The sequence below is a fragment of the Calonectris borealis genome, chromosome 21 (assembly GCF_964195595.1).
Source record: "Calonectris borealis chromosome 21, bCalBor7.hap1.2, whole genome shotgun sequence".
NCBI lineage: Eukaryota > Metazoa > Chordata > Aves > Procellariiformes > Procellariidae > Calonectris > Calonectris borealis.
In genome coordinates this window covers 5761673-5777260 of record NC_134332.1, presented here as the reverse complement: position 1 = coordinate 5777260, position 15588 = coordinate 5761673, and the positions used below count along the sequence as shown (strand labels likewise).

At 50.4% G+C, this 15588-nt stretch overlaps 1 protein-coding gene across 1 annotated transcript in view; it reads left to right on the top strand.

Moving 5' to 3' along the window:
- Positions 1-227: 227 nt before the first annotated feature.
- LOC142091569 (uncharacterized) overlaps positions 228-15588 on the top strand; it is a 75322-nt gene continuing 59961 nt past the window's right edge. The window contains exons 1-4 of the mRNA XM_075171003.1: positions 228-344; positions 1609-1723; positions 13845-13992; positions 14899-15057. Coding sequence (XP_075027104.1) covers positions 228-344; positions 1609-1723; positions 13845-13992; positions 14899-15057 — 539 coding nt within the window. The remainder of the gene's footprint in view (positions 345-1608; positions 1724-13844; positions 13993-14898; positions 15058-15588) is intronic.

The window sequence follows — 15588 nt, the reverse complement described above, 5'->3', positions numbered from 1 at the left end:
GAGGGTCAGCCCCTCCTGGGGGGTGGTAAAGCGGTGCCTCCAGCACAGTTTGGGGTTTGACAGCTTCTCTCCACGTGAAGGAAATCCTGGTTGATGTTTATTTGCCTGAACCTTTGCTGCGGTTCAAGCATTATGGGCTGAACCTGACCCATGAGGCTTTGGTGAAATGAGACTTTACAGGAAGAGGACAAATTTTGCTTGGGGGGGTCTCAGGGTCCCTGGCCCCGATGCCTGGGAAAGCAGCAGCTCATGGCATCAAGCAGCTTGCCATGAAGCTTGAAGGCTCACAGGCACCCAAAGATACTTTGGGTGTAAAAATACCAGTGGAGGGGGAGAGGTGGGAGGTGAGTAGCTCTGCGAAATGCCAAGCATAAAGAACTTGAAGGAGCATTCAGGAGTTGAGTAACGGTTGAAACCGCAACAATTCAATAGTTTGTGCAGGAAAATTGGCAGCCGCGAGTACGGAATGAATCACAAATGTGCACATGTTTTGCCTGAGGTGAAAATCAGAGTGCTTTTTGGCTGTGAAATGTCAGCTTGTTAGTCTGGGAAACACTCAGTGTCAATTTTTTCTTTATTCTTGTGAGCTGTGTTGAAGGGAGCATGAGGAGAAGGTCGGGACTGCTGCTCCCGCCCCGCTCTGCCCCAGGCTGGGCTGTTGCTGGTGCATGAGGCTCTTGTGCTTCTTTCTCATTCCTGCTCTGTTTCTGCAGATCCCCCGGGGTAGATGATGAGTGGTAGCTAGATAAAACCTCCAGAACATTGTTCCCGATCAAATGAATTTTAATGTCAGGTCAGAACCTGAGCACTGACCCTTGCAGCAGCATATCTAAAAGCGAAGGAAGCAGAAATAGATCCCTGCAAAGTGCTGTGCGCTTCAGTTGCCTGCAGTGGAAAACTTTCCCTTTAATTAAGCGCACTGGTACTAATTTCGGTTTGGGCATTAGTCATACGCTGAGTAACAGGAGCTGGTAGAGGCACTTGCAAGGCACAATGGCAAAGCTCAGCTCAGGCAGGTCCAGCTCCCACAGCCCGGGGCTGTGGCAGGTTTGGGCTCATGGGAGCAGCGTCTGTCCGTCCCTTCTCCCTCGGCATGGGACCCTTGCTACTTTTCAGGGAATGCCAGTATCTCCAAAGTGATTAATTGCAGCATGAAGTGGCTGTATTTTAGCTAAGGTAAACCACGTGCTGACCTGTAGTCGTTCTTTTCAAGGGGAAAATTGGCCTTGCTGAATGAAGGCATGGCTAGGAAACAGTCTTCCTGAGTTAGGATGGGTTTGGAGAGAGGTAAGAGGTTTGCCAGAAACTTGTGCAATAGGGAGTCTCCTGCATTAGACCCCAAGCTTTTGAGAAAAACAGACAGGAATTGCCTTTCCCTGCCAGCAGTAGGGACCTGGAGTCTCCAATAAGCTCCTATGAAGCATCCCCGGTCCCTTCGCTGCCAGGCGGGCGGCTGGAGGAGCCTGGCAGGCAGCAGACCGTGCCCGGGAGCCCGGACATGGCTGGGGCCCTGGCTCTCTGCCCGCCGTGCTTGGCACAGCACAGCACGGGAGCATGTCCCTGGAAGCCTCGTGTCCGGCCCCGTGTCCCCTGGCTTTTGCCCTCAAGCTCTCTTCCCTGAGTGCCAACTTCTTTCCAAAGCCAAGCCCACGGGACGGGCAGCGCTGGTGTGCATCCAGCTTCGTGGATGTTACTGTCGTGTTTGCCCTGTGCTTCCAGGACCGTTGGTTACTCTGGGGTGATGGTTTCAAGGTTTTCTCTGCAGACTGGCGTGCTGGAAACACAGCTTTAAATGTGAAAGCAGATCTCCTTCTCCTGCCCCATGAGGCAGGAGGGCATGATCTACCATCACAAGCGCTGCAGCCTTGTGTTCACCACAACGAAGTTTGTTGCAAAGTCTCTGCCGTTTGCAACCCTTGTCACCCCTGAATTTGTGAATTCGTACAAGTCAAAACCGATTTGAGTGTGTGTTTGCCAGCTCCGTGCGTGTGTTCGCATGTGATGGGGCTGGAAGGGCAGCAGCAGCGAGCTGCCTGGGACTGCACGGCACCAGGCCAAGGGCACAGCAAATTCCGGGTAGGATCTTTGCCCACCCTCCAGCTCCTCTTGCAGGGATGCAATAGCAAGGTATTTCCTAGGCGAGTGAGGTGGGAGTGACCTGAGCATTACATGATTTCTCCCTGAGTGAAGTCATCAGCTCTTATCAAGCTTGGGAAATTAAGCTATCTGACTCCCTCGCCTTCCCCCAGCCAATTGGTGTTCTGGGCCACTGTGGGGAGGTTGATAAAAGACATTTGTCATGAATACACTGAGACCCAGCAGAGGAAGAGGGTTGCGATTGCCAGGGCTTGATGTTAGGAGCAGAGCAGGCAGCTCTGCAAAGGACCTGCGAGCACACGAAAGGTGAAAGCTTTGGAAAGATTCTTTCTGGATATCTCTGGCTCGTATGGAGGTTGCCCTTCTGCCTCCACCTCTCTAGCTCTGCCAAAGGCTCCCTCAGTCTGCCGGCAGCAAAGTTTGAGACGTGAAAATCAGCCAGGTTAGGGAAATCCCACTGATTTTTTTGGCTGCAATGAAGAAAATAGCAATCAGTTAAGTCAATGCAAGGACTGAATTGTAGGGCTGCTGGGGTTAAAAGCTGCAGCATCTATTGCTTTAGCTGGGGTGTAAGAGATTCTTGCTTGGCACACGATGTCTCGAGGGAGGATGGGCACAGAAGACCAGCAAGAGCTTCCAGGGCAAGCTAATTCTCTGATCCTTCCCTTTGGCTAGGGTATGCACATGTACATCCTTCTTATCTCAACACACATATCCTCACAGTGCCTCCCAACATTAGCTCTGCTTCATTGCTCCCCCTGTGCAAAAGGAAAATCGATTTACCCATGATCATGTGGAAATGGAAATGAAAACCTGGGCGACATGCTGAATCATCGGGCTGAGCCACTACATGGGTAGATTTGCTTGAGCCGAGCAGGTTATGAAGCAGGATCTGTTTAGATATATGGTGTTCAGTTGTCGTTTTTCCTGGGGATCTCAGTCGGCGAGGACGTGTGTCTACAGCTGGGGACAGCACAAGCCCCGCTCCCGCATGGATGGTGTGCGGATGCTCCCCGGCACACTCTGCGTGGGTTTAGGTTAAGCTGAGGCTCCTTTTTATGCCAGCTGGGCAGATTTGCTGTTGCTCCCTCCAGTTGCGACCGCTACCAGAAATGAAGCTGCGCTTGCGGGTGCCGTTGTCTGACCCGATGGGGCAGCTCCAGTGTTCGAACATAAAGTCCCCTGGGTCGGAAAACAAAGGACCTTTCACTGCTTTACTGCTGCTACTTTCCCGCAGTTTTTTGATCCTTTGATTATGACTTGGAAAACAGGAGTCGCAGAGATCCTGAGCCAACGTGTGCTTTTTCGCGGTGTGACAGATGGCTGCTGGCACACGATCAGACTCTTTTTCTGGTTGCCTTTCACCGGTGACTAACATCTGGGCGTATCGCCTTAGATCTGGCTTGCCTTGCACATCGCCAGTGATATCAGGTTTAAGCTTCAGTTCCTCAGCCTTGGATGACGTTACACGTACAGTTTAAAATCGCTATTAGACTAAACCAAATGAACCAATTCATCACTAGTGGAAGGAGCAGGAGCCGGGGAGTTTGAAGGAAGGGTTTGGTTTTGGGGCGCACCAAGCTCTTATTTGCTGAAATGAGAGGAATTCCCAGGATGGGCTCCCTGGACATATTTATTTTTATTTTCTCAGGCTGTAATCTCTCCCAGATGTGTATGTCTGCAGCCGGAGATAATACTAACCCGACCGTTTCCCTTGTTACTCAAGACACTTTCAACATTGTTGAAATAATAGCTCAAGCTGAACCTCTGCCAGACTTTAAAATAACTCCTCTAAGACAATGGGAGGTTAAGCTGGAGAAACATTTGTGAAGATCAACTTGTAATGGAGAAGAAGGGGACCGAGGTGTTTCAAAAGTAGATATTTCCTATCAAATTGCTGCTTCATTCCCAAACTCTGAAATTGCATTTCCTTTTGTAAGAAATCTTTCTGCCTTGCTCACCTCTACCTCTTCATTTCAGTTTTGTAGCTTCTGGTGTATATTTTGCTGATCCCCCTGCCATTTGGCGAAGAAAGGGGAGTTAGGAGCTAAACCAAACCCTTCCACCTCCTTCCCTTCCTACCGCAGCTCGGAGAGCGTAGCCTGCAAAGGGGCTGCTTGTGTGCTGCCGTGCTACAGCTAGCTTTCCTACCCCCACAGTGTGTTGCTGAGATTTTTAAAATGCATCTCATTCTGCCTTAAGAGGAGTTTAAGGCTTCACAAAACATCATGAAAGCTCAAAAGGGAGAGAAAGAAAGTGATGTGTGCCCAGGGATCTCTTGGGCAGGCCAGGCAGCTGAGCAGAAGTATCCTCCAGTTCTCTCCAGGATAGGAGAGACTTGAGCTCAAGTCTCTGCCAACCTCTGCTACACAGACGCTGCCTTTGGCTCAGCAAATCCTTACGCTGTGGGGAGCTGGGAGGAAGCAACAGGAAAGACTTGCTCTGTTCCTGCCCTTTTCCTCTCCTCTCCTGCAAGCATCTGCTGTTGGGCTGGAGGGACCTCCTTGTAGTCATAGAACCATAGAATCATAAAGGTTGGAAAAGACCTCTAAGATCATCGAGTCCAACCGTCAACCCAATACCACCAGGCCCACTACACCATGTCCCTAAGCGCCTCATCTACCCGTCTTTTAAATACTTCCAGGGATGGTGACTCAACCACTTCCCTGGGCAGCCTGTTCCAAGGCCTGACCACTCTTTCAGTAAAGAAATTTTTCCTAATGTCCAATCTAAACCTCCCTTGGCGCAACTTGAGGCCATTTCCTCTCATCCTATCACTTGTTACTTGGGAGAAGAGACCAACCCCCACCTCGCTACAACCTCCTTCCAGGCGATGAGGTCTCCCCTCAGCCACCCCTTCTCCAGCCCAAACAACCCCAGTTCCCTCAGCCGCTCCTCATCAGACTTGTGCTCCACACCCTTCACCAGCTTCGTTGCCCTAGTCCTGACCTTGAAGTCTGTCAAATCCAGACAAGCCTTGGCCATGGGAGCTTGGAGGGGGTGTGTGCACACCAACGTGCGTGTGCTCTCCATCAGCATGAGAGGATGCTGAAAATCAGGGTACAAACCCTGGTGGTGCCATGGGCTGTCCTGCTTGGTGCTGGCCATCCCACCCAGAGGAGGTTTTCACAATCATCCCCTCATTGCTTTTCTTTGGTGGCTTTGTGCATATTTACATGTGTGTCTTCCAACCCTATAAAACAAAACAACAGAGAGGGAGGCTCTTGGAAAGCTGGTGCTGGAAACAAGCCCCTGGAGTGTGATAGTTTGCAGAATTTGCTATTAATTTACTTTGACAATGGAGCAACAAAAAGAAGCTTATTTACTAGTGACAATGAGCGCCAATGTTTTTAGGACTTGTCCCCACTCAGTGTCACACAAGTTTTACTACTATGTTTTTTAGTTGTTTTTAAATTAATCCCACAGGATCCTCTGTATAGGCGTTGTAGACCAATTCAAATCTGGTTTATGCTGATTCACTGTAATTCAGTAATTAAGTTTAATTACTGCAAGGCAGACTTGAACAGATTGAAGAGTGGCTGTGTCGGGATTTGCACGGGTTTAAATGAAATCCATTTAAAAATACCCCTCTAGCTAAACCTATTAAACCCTGAATATAGATAAAACATCAGTTTCACAGTGTTTGGCTTGAGTTAAGCGAGGGTTTGAACTCAACCCAATAGCATTTGCTGTCAGTGCTCCAGGAGGGGACAGGACATGCATGCACCGAGCAAAGAAAGGAGGAACTGGGGAGAATACGCAGACAACAGGGGATAGGAGACACACCGGGGGGGGGTGTGTGGCCTGGGGGGTGAGGAGTGTGCAAGGCTGGGGTGAAGTTTAGCACCCCAAAGCATTTTCCTAGAGACAAGGAGCTTTGGGTTGAGGTTAACTCTCTTGGTTGCTCAGGAAGGAGACGGTTGAGGAGCTCTTGTGGGATCTCTCAAGACATGTCTTGGGAATGGGAGAAGTGGCTTCTTTTTTGTTTTCTTATTAAAAAAAAAGACAAAAAAACCCAACCCAAGTGAGGCCACCAAATTCTGCAGAGCAGCTAGCCATTGTGAGCTTTTCTTCCAGCCCTTCCCAGCGCCTGCTTCAAAAGGGTCTTCGGACTCTTGTTTCTCAGCTGTCAGGATATTGATTGCTCCATATTTGCAAAGCCTTTCCCTGTCCCCACGAGGGCAGGAAACATACTCTTTCAGTTAATGGGATGAGATTTTCATGCTGTCTCATGGCTTGGGCAGTTGGAATTTGCAGAGAGAAGACCCGATGAGGATGGTGAAGCTGAAGGCTGAAATGCCCACCAAGTCCACCTCCCCACTCCTGGCCACTCTGGTTTCATCGTCCCCATTGTCGGTTTAGCAACTCTTAAACTCTTGCTCCCATTGCTCTTCTCCCGAAAGCTCTTTCGCAGGCTCATTTCTTCTCCTGCCACTTGGCCTACTTTTTCTTGTAGCCAGCGTAGCCTTATTCGGGGTCATCCTCGACTTCCAGCAGCCCTTCCTCCGCCCCAGGCTTTGTCCCCAAAAGCCCCTTCCCCATCCCGGCAGAGCTCCCCATGCTGGGCCTGTACAAAGGAGCGGCAGCACGCCTGCAGATCTGCGTAATGAGCTTGAAAAGAAGCCTGTGCTCTGATTTTTCCTGTCTAAACAATGTGTACGGCTAGCTCTTTCTTCTGAAAAGGTTTCGCTTCCCTGAAATTTTCTGTCCTCTCTGTGGGTGGGTGGTTGCATTCACTTTTCCACTAATAGGTACAAGGTTCTCCGTGAGAAATGTGCTTTTTCTTTTTCTTCCTGCTTTGGCTCTGTCCCCTTCATCTTGCAGCCACTGGGTCAAAACCAAATTATCTCTGCTCTCCGGAGCAGGGAGGCGAAGGTTGAAATCCCGTTGCATAACTCTCTGAATGCAGGTCCGTCACTGCGAGCTGTGTGCGCTTCAGCTTAAACCTCATCTCGTGTGGCTTGTGGTGTTGCCCTTAAAAAGAAGTTATTAGGTGACAAGGGAAATGGGAACAGTAGGAAACAAATGTGGCGCAGGAGGTGACACGGATGGCTGCCGTGGACATTATTTATGTTACAAGCAATGCTAGGACAGAAAGAGAAGCAGAAAGAGCTGCTGGAGGGTTGATGTCCTGCAAACACAACACTACCAAGATGTCCTTGACCTTGTCCACCCAATGTGCAGAGTCAACAGGCAAGTCCAAACAAATATGAAGATGCCATCTTGGGTCCCCTTGGTCCAGAGAAGGTCAGGCATAACTTCCAAGTCCAAGGACATCTTTCAAGAGGCAAAGGGTGGAGGATTGTGAGCCGTCAAGAAGGGAGTGGAGGAGCATCAGTGTTTCGGGTGGGCTGTCTTGTTTTGAATGCTTGGCTACAGGCCTGTGTTAATCTGGTGGTGTCAGTGGTATGAGGTGCCAGGAAACCCTTGCCCCAGTATAAAGTCCTCTTTTTCCATCACTTAATGCAGTGAGCCTTTATTACTAAATTCTAGCTGTGATGTACAAGCCTCTCTAATTCAGAGTTTGAAGTGCATGGCCTGTGATCCTAAGCAGACTTCTGGCAGGACATTTTCATAAGGCACGCAGCAATTAGAGGGAGGAAAGACCTGTTAGGTCATATGCTCCGTTCCCCAGCCAGCAAGCACCAGGGCTGTCCTCTGGAGTTGTCCCCAAGGCTTGTCCAGCCCAGTTATTTCAGGTCCCAACCAGTGGTGCTGCATCCAGGGGAAGTGACTCAGTCTGACAGACCCTGTTACGAGCTCTCCCAGGGTTCCAATTATGTTTTACGTTGTTTAATATCATTTCCTTTTCCCTCATTCCCCTCCTTTGGGGAGAACGTAAAGCTGAGTATAAGCTTCACAGGTGCACATAAGCCAGAGGAAAGCACAGATGGTCGCTTTTCTGTATCTGCAACCTGGGGTGTCCCCCCAAGGAACACCTTCCTCTGGGATGCAGCCCCAGGGGTGGGGTGGGGTGGGGTGGTGGAGGATCACTACTGAACCTATCTGGTCCCTGAGAACACTAATGGGACTTAATGGCTCTGACCAGCCTCACCTGGGACCTCCACCCACACCCTCATCCCAGGAGCCCCATTTAAGCTCAGCCCTGTACCTTCAGCCCTTCCCTGAGCTATGGTGTAGGGTGCTTGCCTCCAGCCCTGCCTCTGGCTTTGCCTCCTGGATGGACTATGGACCTACACTGGATGTAGCTTGTCTCCTGGTAGGACCCCTTGTATGTTTGTCTCCTGTCCCATCTTTGTCTCTGTCTCTTGGATGGACTTTGCACCCACACTGTAGCCTTGTTTCCAGACCAGCTTCTGCCCATGTCTCGCTTTGCTCCGTGGGGCACCCTGGACCTGGTTCATGGCTAACCTTGCCTGAGGCTGCCTGTGGACCCTGTTACCAGTGGCTGGCTCTGCCTGTTGTGTTCACCACCCTTGGGACTGTGCCTGTTAGCAAGGCACTGCCTGCACTGGGGTCCCCCAGCTCGCCAGTCCCTGGGGAGCAGCTGGCCCTTGGTGCTCCCTGCCACCTTCTCTCTCCGCTGCCCTGGCCAGGCTGGTGGGTGCCTGTACACCAGGCGTGTTCCCAATTGGCCTCGCAGGGTAACCAAAATACCTCCCTGCAAGGTTCCGTGTCTGCCTACCCTCCTCCTTGATGGTTGTCTACCCTCCTACCTTTGGGGTTGTCCTCTGGGTCCCCAATCTGACCAGGGCATTGTCTGTGTTTCCTGTTTTTATTTTTGTTCCTTCAGAATTTAAACTCTGTGTGGGGCCAAAAGACTGATGAGGGCAGAAAAACCCTGTATTGAAAATATGGAGCTCGTGGTCTGATGCAGGTACATTGACAAAGTCCCCAACACCAAACAGCACAGGGGCACATGCAGACCCCTCTGCCTTCATTTCTCCTTTATCCTAGAAATGCTGGTGCTTTTTGTGTGCTTAATATTTGAGCTGGAATTTGTTTATAACTTCTCAGAGTGGTGGGGTGAAGTCTTTAATCCCTCTTTCTGTGTGTTTTTCTAAGTGACTTCATTTTGAAAAAGGGATGCATAAGTTTTTTTGGATTTACTGTTTAACTTGTTTTACAAAGGAAACAAACAAGAAGTCATAGTTTTTTAAATAACCATCTCTTAAAGTGCACCGATGTGCTCAGGCCAAGGCAGTGGAGGCAATGATGGTGCAGGGCACACTGCTGATAATTGGAGAATGCATCTTCTCTTGCTGAGCTTTGCAAGGCTCTGCTGATTTTCTCCTCTAGCCCGAGCTTAAGATTGCTGGGACATCTGCACTAAAACACAAGGTCAGTCTGGCTGTTTCTCTTGGTACCGTTTCTGGGCTCTTGGAGGCAGAGACCTCCTGACACAACATCAAGCACCACAGTGGGTTCATGGGGTGTGATTCAACAGCTCTGTGCTGTATCTCTAATAGCTTTTTATAGGTGTCCCCCTTTGCACTGACTGCTGTGCTCCCCATCCTTGGAAGGATTTCTCCCAAAACATGCCTGGTGCCCTGACGACTGCTGGTTAACTTCAGCTTGGGGTTAACTTCAGCTTGGGATGCCGCGTTCTTGGCTCTGGCTCCACTGGCCGGTGTTTGTCCTTGCTGAGGTTGGCCCATGCACAAGTCTCCCTGGCACTGGGCTGCCTGGGAAGATTCCTGTGCTGCTTTAGGAGCCCGGAGGCAAGCTGAATTTGGCAGCAACTGTTGAACTCCAGGAATCTCCTTTCCAGCATAGAAATAGCAAGCTTTTGGTTTGAGGTTGAGTAGCAGAGATGTTGGTTTGGCATGCTGAATGTGCACCATGGACAGTCTTGCCTGGCTTTTCTGCAGATGGGTGAGGAAGAACCCAAGTCTAGAGCTCAATGCAAACACAGCTGGACTGTGAGCACAGCTCGGTGTGAGCCCTGCCTCGGGGGTCCTGGGCAGCTTTGCCTCCCAGGTGGAGGTAGGAGCATGCTGGTGGTGAAGGTTGCTCAGCAGTGGCAGAAAGAGTGTTTGTGAGCAGAGCTGCTGGCCACTGGAAGGAGATGGGGAAGCCTGGCTGTGAAGCAAGGCGGGGGGGTGAATGCCTGTGGGGATAAGGCACTTGAGCCCTAGGAAAGCAGAAAGCTCATGCGAAAACATGATTTTTTGTAAAGGAAACCTAGAATTACTGTATCAGACATAGGGTCTGTCCCATCTGTGACTCTGGCTGCTGCAGTGATTGCACTCACAGCATCCTCAGCATCCACCTGCCTGGGATTAATCTGCTCCCAGAAAGGCTGTGACCCTGATCTCTGATACCTGGTAACTCAAACCCTGCAGCTGAGAATTGTTTCCACAGGTAATAGATGTCCTTGCGAAGCAGTTCATCTGCTCCCAGAGGTTAAGGCAAAGAGAGAAAATAAACCTGCTTTGAAATTTAAAGTAAATCTATGACATTTTTGTAACAACCAGAAACCCAGCAGTGTCAGGATAGGGAGTTGACACTTGGTTAATCCTGGGGAGAAGTTGCAAGCAAAAGCTTTGGTGTTGAGGCTGGCTCAGTGTCACAAACAACCTTGCTGTGCATCAGCTTCTGCCCCAGGATGAGAGCGCGGTACCATGAACCACAGCTACCGCAGCAAGACACTCTTCAAAGCGTCTGTAGTAGATCGATCCCATCTGATGCTTTGCTGGCTCGTGCAGCGTGGGTTTCTGCTGCAGGCGTTTCTGAGGCCCCACTGGCTTATCCCAATGGCGCGGAAACTAGCCAGATGAGGCTAAAATAAATACGTGGAAAGCTGCTTCTGGAGAACAGGGAGAGGGAAGAAAAAGCAGTGCACGTGGAAGAACTGCAGTCTGGAGCTGGTAAAGCAGGAGAAGGTATCTGCCTTCCAGCTTCCCCAGCTCTGCATGAGGGCTGGTGTCCGAGAGGCACGTTATGTATTTCAACATTTCTCTTTTGGCTGAGGGGGGAGGTCAGGGAGAGGAGAGTGGTGTTTGCAGTGGCTGATCTGCCCGAGGTATAACAGGGCAGCCCACTGCCAGGGTTTGAATGCTGACCCTCTCTGGGGATCGAATTGACCTGTTGTCATTTGGTTGTTCTTGCTTGTCCCCAGAAGTTTGGCATTGTCCTCTGAACTGCCTGCATTGTGTGAGGGGCCGTGGGGTCCCTGCGCTTGGCTCTTGCTCTGCTGCTCCCTGTGTGCGTGCAAACATGTAGAGAGGTGTTCATAGGGATGGGAACATGACTAAACCCTTCCTGTGATGTTCAGGCTCTGATGGCTGCCATGGGAGAGTCTGCAGTGCTGCATAGCTCCTCTGTTAGAGCTGGGTTTGCTCCTGGCCCCGGGTGTACAGCGGGATCAGCCTGCCTCTCCCTTGGCTGGTGGGTGCAATGTGTGCTGGTGCTCCACGCTGTGGGCAGCCGCCCCCTTGGCTACTCCAAGGTGTGCTTCCTACCTGTCCCCTTGCCTGGGTCGTAGAGATCTCATTAATTTCACTCCTAATTCTGTTTTTCTTTTATGCCAAATTTTTCTCTTGGAGTTGATGAGGGGTCCAGAGGTAAACACCAACCCTGGCTGTTTAAACCTGCCCCTGTGATTGCTCTTCAGCTACCTCCAGTTCCCAGGACACAGGGAGAGGAGTCTCTGCTACTTTACTTAGGAAAGCACCAAGCGCATGCTTAACTTTAACCCTACGTGCACATGTTGTCATGGACCATGGTTTTAACTTTCAGCACATGCTCAAGTTGTGTGTTAAGGCCATACCCTGCCCAGGAAAACTTCCATGCCAGCATGTTATTTCTAGTACTAAGTCCCCAGCTGCAGCTTGCGTAGGAAGGCCCTTCACCTGGTAGGATCCACTGAATTCACACTTGTTTACCTGTAAACACCAGCAAAGCTGATCGATGATGAGGGCTGCAGCCCCTGGAGATGGAGCATGCAGGTCTTGGCATGTCCATTGGTGTCAGCAACTGGGAAATCGCCTCCCAAAACTGCTTGGGAATGAGAAGGGACAAACATCGCTGATATTTTTTCCCCTCTGACAGCTGTGTTTGGTCCCAGATTAATTCCCCATGGTGTGCATGCACATCACTTGTAACAAGGATAAACTCCGCTGACTTGGCAATGTTTCAGGGTTTACAATCACTGAAGTCTCTGAGGGGCTCAGCCCTGCACCCTCTCTGCCTTAGTACCATTTTTGCAATGTTCCTGCTGTTGAAGGCTGTTGCACTCTCATGTTGCTGTCCTGAGAGCTGCCTGGGAACACGTCAATGCTGTGACCGTGTGGGGAGCTGGAGAAATACCCGATGAAATCCCAAGTCACCACGAATGGCCATGTCTCCTGCAGGATCTCATTCCCTCCCCCCTTTCCCAGCATGGGGCTCTTTCCCTTACTAAATCTTCTGAGGAGATGGTGGCAGGACTGCTACATTTGTGTCTGAAGTGGATCAAAGCAGCTTTCTGCTCAATTGACTTGTTATTTTCCAGAGCAGCGGCTCTATACAGTGTGTATATCTCCTGTCAGGCTGCAGCATGCCCGAGGCTGTTCATCTGCCCTCAGATAAATCTCGCACCTCATTGACAATGGGAATTAGAGTGAATACAGAGGCTGGATGCCTCCCAAGTGATGGCAGATGCCAGGGCAGATGCTACTGGCAGGATTCCTGTTGATAAGTCATCGAGTGGGATAGTCCAGGCCCTCCCAGTAAAGGGCTGTGGGTCCAGAGTGATCCAGACCCCTCGTGCAAGGCTGTGCCCATGGGGTGCTGCCCTGGGTCCGTCCCTCGTCCCTACCCCTTGCAGGTGGCAGGGTTATTGCCACACTGCCCAGCATTGTAAAGGGATGACAAGAAAGGAGGGACCTGGTTGTAGATATCTCGGAGGTAGAAACAGTGTGTCTGGGTCGAGCCGCATGTCTGCAATTTTTTTTTTTTTGCTAATGGAAGGGAACAAGAAACCTTGTGGTTTTAAACAGATTTTTGTTCAGGTATTTGTTTCAGGAATGATTCTTTAGTTTAAGAATGAACTTGGAAAGGGAATGTCTCTGTTCACCAGGGGAGTTAAAAGCTCCTCATGAGACTGAAGTGATGGTGCTGCCGAATAGCGCAGACCAGGGCGTCTCACCCCATTCAAACCATCTTGCATGTTCACAGCATAGTTCTGAAAGTGGGCCTTTCACCTGCTGGGAAGGGTTATTGCATGATGCACGGCTCCTGATGGAGCTCCTGACCTTGTCACAGCGACGAGCTCTGCTTTGGGCGGAGGGTAGTGCCCCTGTGCTCTGGTCAGGACACTCGCCTCAGTGAGGGACGCTAACTTCATCCCACTCCTTGGTTCAATTCTTTCTTGAAATTGGGCAAACTTCAACAAGGAAGCTTGGGAAAGGACTGAGCAGGATTTTCTGTACCCAGCTGATCCAGGACTTGTGTTTTTAGGACATTTGTGTCCCAGGCTCTGCTTTACAGTCCCGAGCATCCCAACTATATGGTCATAAAAGTACCACCGCTGCTTGGGTAGAAATGGCCCTTCATGTCTTTGGGACACTGGCCTTGAAACATATATTCTGTTTCAAAGATATCACCTGGCTGCTTCTGAGGTTATCTGAATGTTTGTTTTGGTCTGAGTTTGCTGAATTTGTGAATTATTTTAATTTCCCCAAATTGCATTCTCTTCTTGCTGGGGGTTTTGTCTGTCATCTGATAGGAAGACTGAAGAGAGCAGAGCCCTATAGTGAAGGTATCTCAGCTGCTGAGCATCTCTTTCTTCTCCCCCAATGCAGATGAAGTGAACTTGCTGGACAAAATTACTTCCCATGCACAGGACCTCAGCAATATTTCCTTCGGCTATGATGAAGCCAACTGCAGCATCCTGGAGATCGGGCAGTACGCTACCCTCAACATCCCTACGAGGGAGGCGTTTGGGGACAGGTGGGCTGCCTTCAGGGGGATGGGTTTGTGGGATGGGGGTGGTGCTCAAAATCATCTCATGCATGCTTGTTGGTTTGAAGGGGTCACTTTAAGATCCCATTCCATAACAAATGAAGATAACGCATCCACTCTGTGCTCTTATGAGCTCAGTGCTTCTTCCCTTTAGAATCATTAAGGTTGGAAAAGACCTCTAAGATCATCAAGTCCAACCGTCAACCCAACACCACCATGCCCACTACACCATGTCCCTAAGCGCCACATCTACACGTCTTTTAAATACTTCCAGGGATGAAGTATCTCCTCCATCTCTTGGTCGTGTGCAGGGAAGATGCATTGGCACAGTGCTTGACTGACCATTTCCAGGAATGTGTTTTCTTGGTGTTCCCACCAGGAAGACCTTTCTGCTCCAGTACAGAACTGGAGAGAGCAAAAGAGACAGTACAACCATATCTATCAGCATCACTTGATGCCAAGGCACTGGTCTGTGGAGGCACAGACCAGGTTGGACCTTTGCCGTACTTGATACGGGGCTGTGGCTTGCTGTGGACAAGGACACTGGGCACGGTGAGAGAAGCATTGAAGAGCTGCTTGGAACAGGGTTACCATCCAATCTCAGCAGTGGGCAGGGCAGGACTCCCGTGGAAAATCATGCGCAGCCACATGAGCATGTGCTGAGATTGCACCTGAGAGGGATGCATTAAGGTTATATGGGCAATGCTAATTTTGGCCTGGCTGCTCCTTTCTGAGTACCTGACCTTACAACCTGAATGACCGCTTGCTCTTGGCTTTTTATTTTTTGTCCTCACTGAGTTCATTTGTACTGTGCCCTTTTTTTTGCCTTAAGAGGACAGTTTGTGGTGATTCAGCAGCTGCTGCAGGGTGCCATGCATTGCTTCTTTCTGCTAGGTTTGCAGATGAGCTGAGTGTGCTGATGAAGCTCAGGTACTCGCTGAAGGAGGACACCAGCCTAGTGACCATCCTTAGCCATCGGAGCCACGTGCTTTTCCAGATCCGGATTAACCCATACGCCTTGGTCTTTGTCACTACGAGGAGGAGGCACTATGAGTAAGTTCCAGCTCAGGTGCTTTTTTCTGCCTTTTCATGGCTCCTTTTATACTCCCAAAGCCAGGGTTACGGTTTCCCACTATGGGTTTTGACCAGTGCTGCTCTGACCCCACCTCAGCTCAATCAAGGTTGTGTCCCCACCTCGGTGATGGTCCCTCAGACCTGGTGGAGTGACTGCACGGGTAGTCACTGCCTAAGTACTGTGTTAAAATGATACAGATCTGGAAAACAAAGCAAAGAACAAAAAGGTTCAAATACCCAGGCTGGTTTGGGAGGCTGTGCCAGGGGTGGCTCCGTGAGAAACCCTGCTGGCAGAGGGAGTGGAGATAAGAGTTTTGGGAGCCTTGGCTCTGCCCACCTCCAGCCCAAGCAGCGCATCTAACCAGCCGGTACTGAGTCCAGCGTACAAAGTGGGACTTGCAGGAAAGAAGGGCCCTGCATGAAGCCGTGTATTACATACCTGGACTGTGTCCTGGACCTGCTGTGTGGTGAGTTGTAGCCCAGTGCTGGCCCTCAGGCTCCCCACCCGTG